Source organism: Phaethon lepturus, unplaced genomic scaffold (assembly GCF_000687285.1).
Source record: "Phaethon lepturus isolate BGI_N335 unplaced genomic scaffold, ASM68728v1 scaffold2506, whole genome shotgun sequence".
NCBI lineage: Eukaryota > Metazoa > Chordata > Aves > Phaethontiformes > Phaethontidae > Phaethon > Phaethon lepturus.
In genome coordinates this window covers 23,990-36,930 of record NW_010548208.1, presented here as the reverse complement: position 1 = coordinate 36,930, position 12,941 = coordinate 23,990, and the positions used below count along the sequence as shown (strand labels likewise).

Below are 12,941 nucleotides of genomic sequence, written 5' to 3'. Positions count from 1 at the left end.
GGTCAGTCAGCTTTGCCATCTTAAGATCAAAAATTGAAAGTGTAAATAAAATATGAGTTTTGTCTCAGCAGTAATATAAACTCCATGAAAATACTCTCCTCAGGGGGGAGAAAAACACTCCTTAAATTACAACAGTTCCTTAAATCACTGTATAATTATTCACTAAAGAAATACACATAGCAGTTTAGAAGAGTTGGTGCACGTTGAGACAAACATCTTTACAGCAGTGACTGGGACATCTTTAACTATATGGGCATCCTCTAGTTTTATCCGATCTTACCAAAACACAAAATGTGTGTGAAGTACTGTTTCAATCCATGTATGTGCTCTAGCTGAAACCCTAAAGCCAAATGGTACTAATAAAATGTAAGACTACATAATGAAAATAAATCAAAGTGAAGGCATATTACATTTTTAATTTTCACCATAACAATTAAATAAGTAATGCTTCACATATATAGAATTTCTGCTCCTTGCTGCATGTGCCTAATGGTTATTTCCATTCATACGGCGAGATGTGTCCCACAATGTGCAGAATGAGTTCACCTGTGTTCTTTTTTCAAGATTCAGTGTTTGATACTTTCCTGCTAAAATCATTTAGCCATGAGCACACATCTTTCTACTGACTGTCCCTTGAAAATGGTACCCTACAGGAATCTATCAGCCTCTTTCAGAAACCATTGCAAAGATGAACTAACACGGATGTGATTGCACATTTATTTTACCTAACCTGTATCTGTTTTCAGAGAAAACATGGAACTCTGGTTAAGTTAGCTCTTTTTGAAAAAAAAAAGTCTTTGATTTGCTCACCAAACATAGAAAACTTGGTGAATACAAAATTGAATCCTGTTCTTACGTAATGTTTGATTTCATTTTTATTGCATTTTTTTCAGAAAATATATTGAACACCAGTAGCAAGACAAGTAGATACTTTTGGACATTTTCAACATCATCTCTACAGATATATTTTTTTTAATCAACAAAAACAACTGATTCAAAAATGAAACTTTATTTACAAATTTTGAAATAATATATTTTCTTACGTTCTTTGTAACAGGCAGTTCTGCTAATCTAACCTGCCGAGCTTTCTTTGGATATAGTGGAGATGTCAGTCCTTTAATCTACTGGATGAAAGGGGAGAAGTTTATTGAAGATTTGGATGATAGTCGAGTCTGGGAAAGTGACATCAGGTAAAAGAAAGAACATTTTGGTTTTTTCAGTCAATATCTTTTTTTGATAGGTAATGTAATATTTGTTACTGCAGATTAACTCAGCAACACTTTGGGTCTGATTCCTAGTTTGCAACATCTGTTCTTTACCTTTCCAACTCCACCAGTAGAGAACAGAAAATGCACACCAGATCTGATGTTAGAGACTGCAAAAGTAGAACAGCTGCCTGACAAGGACCATAGTATAACTGACGGGAATTTGCATAGTGACTTTTTCAAACTGCGGCAATCTACGATAAGAAGCATTAAGGCAGTTAGTAAGATGAAATAAAGAAAAATAAATACATCAAAGAAAACAGATCAAAAGAAGTCTTTTAAAATACGGAGCCTTAAATAAATGCTGAAGTCTGACTTTGGCATGTTTTGCCTTCGTTACTTCAAGGAAAATTATTTTCCTGGGATGTTATCTGGCCTGTGAGAGCCAAGCATCTTGTTACGTGGGCTGCTTATATCTGCTGAAATACTTGTTTCAGAGAGGATCTGGCAATTCACGTCATGTACTTTTCCTGCTCCTAAAAGTGCTGCCTCATTTGGAAATTAAGAAAAAATGGTTTTGTATTGAGAATTACATGCCTGACATAGCATACCAACTCCTATACAATACGAAGTATCTACCTGGATCCAAAAGAGATTCCTTTTCCATTTATAATTCTGTATGTGTGTATATCACTGCACCTATATATCATGGATAAACCCAGATGAATGCAAATCTAAATGTGCATTACAAAGGAAGGTAAATAGTTACAGATGTGTTATCTACAGTGATTGTCTATAACAGAACAAAATGAGCTTATTTACACTTCACCTCTTGCATAGGAGTTTACTAGCTCTTCAGAAGACATGAAGTCACACTCATTTTCAGGTTAACCTTGGACTTCTTGAGTGTAAACAAAGTAACAGAGACAATTCCTTTACCAAAATCAAGAAGGCCATATAGACATTCAAGGTCATCCCCATGTCCCCAGATATAGCAAAATGGAAGCATATTTCACAACAGTGTACAGTTATTCTACAAAGCTCAAAAACAACACACTAAATGGCACATGACAACCAGATCAGCTGTGTTTCACATCTAAAGCTGTTCCTAAGCCTTTCAGCCAGAGACTTGACATTCTGAAGGCTAATAAAAAAGTGATAAGAACCTCATTACAACTTTCATGTTTTGTGGAGGGAGGAGCAGGAAGGCTGGTTTCCAATTCTGTTTTCAAGTGTGATGTGAGGGAGCAGCCTAGAGAGGTTTGTCATTTGCCTTGCTGGATTTCTAAAACCACTGACGGGCATGCTAAGAGGTAAAGAAAGAAATTCAAAGACAGGTGGAGTCTTATGCAGGAGATCTTTTCTTTTATTTATAACCTATATGAATAAATGACATCTGGTATGCCAGTTCTTTCTACTGATTTTTAATACACAGTCAAATTTTATAACACATTCAAGAAATAATTTTTCAGACCCTGGCATGAACACACTGTTTCTGAGTGACGTGTTGAAGACCCTCAGTAATTGCACAAACAGTGTCTTTGGCTCAGACTCCTAGTGTGACCCTAAACCCCAAAATAGCTGTTTTCACTTTTCTCTCTTATAACATTTCAAGGCTTCACACACTACTGATCAGGGTCTCCATCAGAGTGTGAAATAATATATTATCAGTGTGCATATCATCCTGCTTAAAGAATACAATTAACTGAACTCTTATTAACATTTACAAAGCCAAACCACCTCATTAGAAGTGAGGAACAAAAGAGCACGATATAATTTAATTAAGATTTCATCAAACCATAGACAAATTTGAAGCCAGAGAGTTGTGAATTGTAAGTAGCATTATTAGGTCACGATTATCTAATGTTCCGCTATGATACAAGCAGAATAGCAGTGATGGCCACTTTTTTCTTAGGGTTCTCAAGGAACACCTTGGGGAACAGGAGGTTTCCATCTCACTGATTCTTGACTCTGTGGAAGAGGCAGACCTGGGGAATTACTCATGCTACGTCGAGAATGGAAATGGACGCCGACATGCCAGTATTCTTCTACATAAAAGGGGTAAATATGCAGCTTTTCTCCATGAAATGGTACATTATAGGAGTGGTGAGTTTGTAGAGCTTCCTTCTGATGCAAACATGAATTTTGGCTTCCTGAGGTATTAATAGGCAATGATTATTTTTCCCCAGGCATTTGTACAACTCTCAAAATAAAACAGAAAGGATGTTGTTAACTATGCCTGTCACTGGGAAAAATACAGTAATACCTTTTAGTTATATTCATATAAAAAATGCAGTTAATAATTCATTAACTTTAAAACTAATAAAGGCTCAATAGAGAAAAAATAATAGGAAGTTACAGGTAATAGAACTGTAATAATTTTCTGTAAGAAATAAAATCAAATATTAGAAAAGCCAATATAACCACACTCCACTTCTATTAGAAATGTCATCTAAACCCCATGCCAGCTGAGTTCCTGCATAGCCTGACTGTGGACGTTTTCCTTCTAACACTTTTGTTTAATATCAACATTTCCGAAGTGAAGTATCATGACAGAAACTTCTAAGGACCTTCCTGTTTCTACTCAGCACTCACAGCCCGTGATTCCAGCCTGCTTAATGGCAACAGCCATCTCCCATGGAGATAATTACGAAGAGGTGGGGAATCCCTTGCAAAGCGAGGTTCCCAGATCCACTTTGTTCACTTTACTACAGTGAACTAGTAAACACCCTAGAGGGTGCTACATATGGCTGGGCTTGACTCTCCCCACCCTCATACAGCATCCTGCTGGTTTAAGAGAGCAAAGAATAATCAGGAGCAGTGTCTGTACTTCACTGTCATTATTGTGCTTTTTTCAGACTGTAAACGTGAGAAAACCAGGCTCTTATTGTGGTGCTGAACTAGAATCTTAGAATCATTAAGGTTGTAAAAGACCTCTAAGATCATCAAGTCCAACTGTCAACCCAGCACCACCATGCCCACTAAACCATGTCCCTAAGCAGTATGTCTACATGTTTTTTGAAAACCTCCAGTGATGGTGACTCCACCACCTCCCTGGGCAGCCTGGTCCAATGCTTGACCACTCTCTCCGCAAAGAAATTTTTCCTACTAGCCAATCTAAACCTCCCCTGGTGCAACTTGAGGCCATTTCCTTTCGTCCTATCACTAGTTACTTGGGAGAAGAGACCAACACCCACCTCACCACAACCCCCTTTCAGGTAGTTGTAGAGAGCGATAAGTTCTCCCCTCAGCCTCCTCTTCTCCAGACTAAACAATCCCAGTTCCCTCAGCTACTCCTCATAAGACTTGTGCTCCAGATCCCTCACCAGCTTCGTTGCCCTTCTCTGGACACGCTCCAGCACCTCAACATCCTTCTTGTAGTGAGGGGCCCAAAACTGAACACAAGATTCAAGGTGTGGCCTCACCAGTGCCGAGTACAGGGGCACGATCACTTCCCTACTCCTGCTGGCCACACTATTTCTGATACAGGCCAGGACGCTGTTGGCCTTCTTGGCCACCTGGGCACACTGCCGGCTCCTGTTCAGCCGGCTGTCAACCAGCACCCCCAGGTCCTTTTCTGCTGGGCAGCTCTCCAGCCAATTCTCCCCAAGCCTGTAGCATTGCATGGGATTGTTGTGACCCAAGTCCAGGACCCAACCCTTGGCCTTGTTAAACCTCATACAACTGTCTTCAGCCCATTGATCCAGCCTGTCCAGACCCCTCTGCAGAGCCCTCCTACCTTCCAGCAGATCTCTGGGATCTGCCCATTTTGGTGTCATCTGCAAACTTGGGACCACTCAATCCCCTCATACAGACCATCAACAGATATTAAACGAGACGGGCCCCAAACCTGAGCCCTGGGGAACACCATTTGTGACCCACTGCCAACTGAATTTAATGCCATTCACCACAACTCTCTGGGCTCAGCCATCCAGCCAGTTCTTTACCCAGCAAAGAATATACCTGTCTAAGCCACAAACCACCAGTTTCTCCAGGAGAATGCTGTGGGAGACGCTGTCAAAGGCTTTCCTAAAGTCCAGGTAGACAACGTCCACTAGGTGGGTCTCCTGGTCATAGAAGGAGATTGGGTTGGTCAAGCCAGACCTGCGTTTCATGAAACTACTTGAAACTTTCATGAACTACTTGTGGCACCTCAATTTATGTCAAAGTAATGATGTCTTCCCTAATTTTAGAGTGGTAGCATGCAAAGTCTGTCTAAGTTTAAAGGGAAGCCATAAATCAAGATAGTGTGACATTTATTTAAATGTATTTTTGTGTACCTCCAATTAATTTAATTGAACTATTTTGTAGCCATTTTTCTGAACTCTTGTCATTGCTTTTTAAGAGATGCAGATGTAAATAACCAGTTGTTCTGCTTAGCCCAACATTTGCCATGTTTTCTTGAATTTACTGAGGTGGGAAATTAACTTATTAAGTAATTGAATCTCAACAGTTCACCAGAGTAGTCATATACTTCTAATTCAGAGACATTTGAACCCAGCACAAGAGCTTACCCCAACAAACACTGAAATTGAATGGTTTGTCTTTAACAATGAAATTAGTGTATGGAACACTGAAAATAAATAATTTTTAAGTCTTAAATTACTTTAAAACCAATACTTAATTAACTGTTGTGTATTAAGTCACATGCTGATGATGAGTCCTTATTTTCCCTTCCATACAAACGGTAGCTCCAAGAATGATAACACGTCTTTTCTGCTCTGTGACCACCAGCTTTTTAATCTAGGAATGTGCATGCATAAATTTTGCAATGGTTTACTTTCCTATCTTTCTTTCTTGGAGAAATCAGTATGTCAAACATACCACAGTATGTGGCCTCATGATGGCATGCTTAAAAGGAAGTAATCTCAATATTTAATCACCTTTATAAATAGTAAAAAGCTAAAAATAACCATCTCCCCCAAATATTTTTTTTCCTCTTTAAGTAAGGCTGAATCTGAAATTGTGATTTAGAAACAAAATCTGTTGTGCCTGGAAAAACAAAAGGTACCTGTTACAAGCCTTCTACACACTTTGCATGTTGACAACTGTTTCAGTGAAATGATAAATTAACCATGACAGATAAAAATTTGAGCTAGTCTCTCAGGTCTCCTAGGAAGAGGAGCTTTGCACTGCTTGCTTAGTTGCCTGTATATCACCATGACAACATTTCAGTTTAGGTTTCCTTGTTTAGATCCACATTTAGTCTCTGCTAGGAATGAGTTAGCTGTTTATTAATAACTGATTATTGGCCCAGTTAGAATAAATGGGACCTAAAAATTAGGTAAATTTGTTTCCTGAACACCGAGGCATTTGCAGAGGTATTAGTTTTGGATAGTTTTCTATTTCTTGATCTTTTTTTCGAGCAGTATAAGGCAATGAAAATGTTGAATCTGGAATGCTCACTGGATACCTGAAAAAGGAATTATAATCCTTCTTCAACCGCATATGTGGTACGTTATCACCAGGATCAGAAGGGGCAGGAAAGCAGAAAGCTCTGTTACTGAACAAAGAGCATTCCTGGGAAAAGAGGTATTTAGGGCTAAATGCTGCAGTGGGGATTCAGGTACAAAATTTAAGCCTTTCACACACCCTTGCAACTGCTGCTTCACCCTGGTCAATATATTCTCTGTGAACTTAAACTTCAAGGGGGAGCTTTTGGATATGCCTGCAATTACACAGGCCGTGAAAGGGCAAGTAGTTCAGAGTCTAAATCACCAGTACAAGCCTAGATGCACCTTCCTCACTCTTGCCACCGGTCAGCCCAGCAGGGACACACGCCCCGCACAAAAAACACAAGCAGGGTCCATCTGATGGGGGGTCCCACCACAAACCAGCCCCTGGCACATTCAGGCAGGCAGAGGGGGCTTCTGCTCCTTCCCTGCCGTAGCACTGGAACGGAAGCCCACAGCCTCCACTTTCCTGAGAAGAATTTCAGGAGGGGAGAAGAACGCAGCTCCCCTGGACTCCAGCACCACTTGTGCAGGAAAAGCAAACCCAGTTTGGGCATCCAGCACTGGGAGAAAGCTGGGGCCCCTGGCACCTCCCTCTAGCCCCGATGCCAAGCGCTCTGCTCCTCGGGGAGCTGAGTCCCCATTTTCTCCTGAGCTTCTTTTACTTTCTGACTGCCGGTGGAGTAAACCTATGATCTATGTTTTTGTGCAGCCAGGTAACCAGTTTCAGACTCCTAACTCTCCTCAGATGCTGTGTGTAGGAAGCATTTAACTCAGAGCTAAAGACAGTAGAGAATTTTAAGCGTGGCAATGACAATGCTGTTTCCTTTTCTGCTTCCATTCCTACAAAATTTGTCTAAAAGTAATCAGAAAAAGAGAGGGATCAGAACTCAAGAGATTTGACTTTCATTCTTTTCCTCCAGCTGTTGGCCAGATCTCTTTCTATCAACTTTATAATAATCAAGTTATTTCCTCTTTTGTGTGAGCAAAAGAAATCTCATTGTTATAAACTAAGGCTGATTTTGTTACCTATTGATGATAGCTATCATAGATCATCTGTAGCAGTTACAGGTTAATCTTCAGCCAGATAGAGGAACCTTCTAGAAATTAATTTTGAGAGTCGTACTGACAGCAGCTATGCATAAATTTATTAATGACAGACCACATATTGCAGAGGATATAAGGGGTGGATCACACACTAAAATTCTATTTTTTTCACAGGTTTTTAATTCAAGAAGACAAGCCCATAGTCTATCAATATAGTAGATAAAACTATAATGCATGAGGAGAAAGAGTGCTCTTCTACAATGTTATGTATTGAAAAGTATGAATTTCATGCTGGATCAAAGCCTTTGTAGTCTCTTTAATCATAGACTATGCTGGAAATACAGGTTATTATCTAATTATGTGATTATTTTTGTGGAAATTCTTGTCTGCATGTCTGCAACTAAAACTCTAAAGAAAAAATAATCTCAAACTCTATCTTGGTATTATTTTTCTAATATTATTTATATTATTTAATATCTTAATTATATACCTGTATTTTTCATGGGACAGATACCAGAACTAAGAGCAGGTAACATACTTTATGCATTTTTTTTTTAAGTATCTCCTTCCCCTTCTTCCCATTTTCTCAGTGCCATCTAATTTCCTGTCCTGGGCCTCTTTTATGTTTTATGGTTGTTTGCCTCTGTCACAGATGTTCTCAATAGGCATATACGGGTCTTGTTGAATATAAGTTGATGAAGGATGGCTAAAACTACTTTTTTTCTGTTGGGACAAAAAAAGACTTTCACTGAAATAAATTGTTTAGAGGAAGAGATTTATTCTGTTTGAAATTGCCCATTAGAATATATGGAAAAGGAACAAGTTAATATTTCCTGTAGGAAATACATCTTGAGGAAACATACGAATAGGTAGTCATACTTTAAACTCATCATTTAATAATGCATACATATAATATTAATATTTCCTGTACAATTTAATAGCAAATTCTGAATAGCACGTAATTCTGAATTTTCTTCATATAGTTACTTAGAATAACAGATTTGCTGATTAGCGTCTTAAATTAGTATCATTCACATAATAGTGTAAACCTGTTTTAGTACTTAAGGAATCAGTTAAGTTTTTCATTGCATGGAAATTTTCAGTCACTAAGACACAATTTCACAGAGTGGTAGTGATGAGTGACAATGAAGACTTAAAAGATAAAAAAAGCTAGGTCCTTTCTAACCTTTGCAAAGAAACCACAGGTTTTATAACTCCCTTTGCCATACAGCTTCTGATGATGCTTCTGAAATTTCTGAATGGGAGCTTATCATGTGAGATATGAGAGCAATGAGGTTTGTATTTCAACTTCTGTTGATTGATCCTAATTACTTGAATATTCCAGCAAATCCCTGAGTATCAGTGGAAGCAAAACTGTTGTAAAACTCTGACCCACTTGGTCAGTTAAGAACTTACACATGTATATCTTCCAGTGTATAAAGCATTCAGTTTTATTCTGCACTGAAGGAAAAGCTTTTTTTTTTTTCCAAGCTCCTCACCAGGTTTTAGAATTAGAATTGAAATTTGATTTGATGGGAATTGATTTTTCATCCCCCTGTGGCCAGTTTCAACCTTCAGGTTGTCACTGTACTGGGCAGCAGAAAGGTTCAGTCACCCAAGAAGTTCATTACATAGGGCCAAAAGTCGAATACCACCTCCCTTCCTGTCTCACACCTAACCAAAAGTGACTGTTCTTTTTACACACAATCTCACCTAACATGAGTAAATTACTATAATGCTAAAGACTATTGCCTGACAGAAACTCTTCATAAGCCCATTTTTTTCATCAGTAAAGTTTTTCTTATCGTTTAGAAAATTGGACTAAGACATCTCCAGTAAAAAGGTTAGTCAGATTACTTTGCATGTGCCTAAATCTAACTTGCCTCTCACAAAGTGTCAAACAAAGTGTCAAACTGGTTTGTTTAACAGATTCCTTTTTAAAATAGCTTTTGTACCACTTTTATCACAGTTCTTCTCTTTATATAATGTCTAAGTGCAATTCTAACTTTGATTGGCAAGGATGAAAATATTTTAAAATAAAATGTCACAAATTGTTCCCATAATCCATGCAGAGCTAAATTATTCATTAATGCTATCCTCAGAAAAAATGTAAACAATATGTTCTATGATCTTACATCCTTGGAACTTGGTACTCCATTTTTCCCCACATTTTAGCACCTCCCAGTGCTTCTTACATTCATTTCTTTCAGAAGATCTAAAAGAAGTAATTGTGTGGGCTGTCTGATTTCTGTAGTGCAATAAGCAAATAGAAGCCCTCCTAATCAGTAAGGTTTTAAGTCATACACAATTCATTCATTCGGGGAAGCTAACCAGAGATTAATGCAATTCTGCACCATGATGACTTTTTCCTTCAACCTGACATATAAACTGTCTTTAAAATGAAGTGTTCTGTATTTAAATGTAGTAAACTTCAGTAACATTGTAACATTTATATTTTTTTCATCCTTATCCTCTTTTGAGCTAACATACCGTTGGAGATAGTCAATGTAATTATTCTCCTGCTGGAAGCAGGTATCCCGCAGCTCTCAGAAGAAATAAAAATGTCATCAGTAAGAGTATCCTTTTATTATAATAATTTACTATCTCTATTCTAATAACACTGAGAAATCCAACAGTATCGAGGCTAAAATATGCTGCCTGTCATACAAATGAATCGGTTAACAAGAGCCCTGTGTTGTATTTGCACACGTATAGACATATATACATATAATCCCATATCTGACTAGTTCTTTTTCATAGATGGATCAGGAATATATATTATATATTGATCAAAAAAATAAAGTGGGATAACTAGGTCTCAATAGTTCTAATAAATAAAATTAAACTACTGCATAGAAAACCATATTAAAAAGGTTGTTATTAAGGGACTGGAACATCTCTTGCATGACGAAAGGCTGAGAGACCTGGGGTTGTTTAGTCTGGAGAAGAGAAGGCTGAGAGGGGACCTTATCAATGTCTATAAATCTCTGAAGGGTGGCTGTCAGGAGGATGGAGCCAGTCTCTTTGCAGTAGTGCCCGGTGACAGGACGAGGGGCAATGGGCACAAACTGCAGCACAGGAAGTTCCACCTCAACACAAGACAAAACTTCTTCACTGTGAGGGTGACGGAGCACTGGAACAGGCTGCCCAGAGAGGTTGTGGAGTCTCCATCTCTGGAGACCTTCAAACCCAACTGGATGCATTCCTGTGCAACCTGCCCTCGGTGATCCTGCCTTGGCAGGGGGGTTGGACCAGATGATCTTCAGAGGTCCCTTTCAACCCCTACCATTCTGTGATTCTGTGATTCTGTGAAAAACCGTAACTAAATTTAGACACCTTAAGTCAACTCTGCAGACATCTAGAGGCACGTGTGGCCTATGCTGGCAGAATGCATATACTTGGTGCTAAGAATTTATTTCATAATCAAGGTAATGAATATCCCAAATCTGTTTCTGCTGGTATCAGAAATATTATTGTCCTACAATATGCATCAGTAATTATTCACAACAGTATCCATAACGTCCTCTAAGTACCTTAAATACAAACAGATTTTGTTTGGCACATTGAAACAAACAAACAAAAAATCCTAAAAAGTAAAGAATAGATTTTATATATAAACATATTGGATATGCATATGCTATATAAAGTTGTGGTTTCATACGTGATACTTTGGAAAGATAAATTGTTTTATGGCCATGCCATAATGAATACTGTAGTAAGCAGAGGAAAAAAAAAAAAGGTGTAAAAAACCACATACTTCTCCATTTTTCAACTGTGACTATGTGTTTCTTTCTTCCTAACCTAAACTCTGCCTACTGCTGATGTCTGAAATGAGACTCGAAGGAACATTCCTGTGTAATCCAGCCTCCTTCTTCCTTTTGAAGAAACACACCCATTTACAACCACAGCTGCATGGTATGACACATAAGTCTTGCATTGGTTGTCAGTATCTGCAGCCTTCACCTTCTCTCAGGTGTCATCACGAGACCTTTAGTATTGTCTTCAGCTGCTCCCCTTCCAAATTATATTCATTACCTTTATGTTCCATTCAATAATTGAAGTCTATGAAAGTGTACCTAAACAAACTAAGAACTGTCTCTAACCAAACCTTGCAGATTTGTGAGTTAAATCATCCAAGAAAAACAGAGAGTGGGAATGAGTGTAGGCCACGAAGTTGCAAAGATTTATGTATGCACTAAAGCTCTGTGAATGGTCCTGTTGACTTCAGAGGGATTACTTATAGTCTGTGAAGTTAAGCAATCTGCGTAAGTGATTGCAAAATTGAAACCTTAGATAGACTGTAATTGGATTTTGAAAAAGGCTCAGAAATTGAATACACAGATATAAATCACATGTCTTCGAAGAGTTATAAATCACAAAAAAAGAATGTTTAAAAAATAGCTATTTTTCTTAGTAGCTTAGCTGATGTGGACTAATGAATAGAATAAGATTAATTTTAAGGTATCACAGATCATTAAATGTAAAGTCCCTGAAGCATGTCGTATAAGTCAAAAGATACAAATCTTTGAAAGCACCTTTTTATTTACTTTCTTGTTACAACTCCAGCTATGATAACTGAATTACTGGCATGACACAGCAAAAGGAAGTTTATCAAATATTAAAGCCAGGTGAAGATCAAAGATATATCCTACATATATGCCTAATAATTGGAATAGAATCAGGATAAAATGAGTGCGTTCGTTACCAGCCATATCATGCCGGATATTTGGGGAGGATGCGTACTTTGTTTTAATTAGCTGTCTCTTTCACTGGGTTCCTTGGTCAAAGCCTCCTGATAAGGAAAAAAAATTGTAGCCATTGGTCAAAATGCTTGTAACAAATCTTGTTTTAAATTGAAGCTATTTATTCAGAAACCAATCTACTACTGCAGCAGCAATCAATGTGTTTTCCCTTGGAGTAGAACTGTTCCTGTGCTACTGGAGGACTGTTGTTAATTGCCTGTAACTAAATGATTGCTGTGCTTCTGGATGTAACTCCCTGGCACGCGCTCATTTGTTGTGTTTAACAGAATGCCTGTCCCCCTAAGGGTTAGCCAAGTAATTTTCCTCTACTGTTTTCTACATTCAGCCTCAGCTCCTTAAGGAGGGCCAGGTCTGTAATTTGAGCGACATAACACAGAGGCTAAATAGATTTTAAAAGGTTTGCACTTTTTGTCTCTCCCCTCTGATGTGGAATTGTGCTGAAATTGGGTCTTTTTAGTGTGGAGCCAATACCA

At 38.3% G+C, this 12,941-nt stretch overlaps 1 protein-coding gene across 1 annotated transcript in view; it reads left to right on the top strand.

Annotated features, from left to right (window-relative positions):
- Positions 1-1,057: 1,057 nt before the first annotated feature.
- IL1RAPL1 (interleukin 1 receptor accessory protein-like 1) overlaps positions 1,058-12,941 on the top strand; it is a gene marked incomplete at its 5' end in the record, with an annotated part of 30,135 nt that continues 18,251 nt past the window's right edge. The window contains 2 exons of the mRNA XM_010289893.1: positions 1,058-1,190; positions 3,121-3,266. Coding sequence (XP_010288195.1) covers positions 1,058-1,190; positions 3,121-3,266 — 279 coding nt within the window. The remainder of the gene's footprint in view (positions 1,191-3,120; positions 3,267-12,941) is intronic.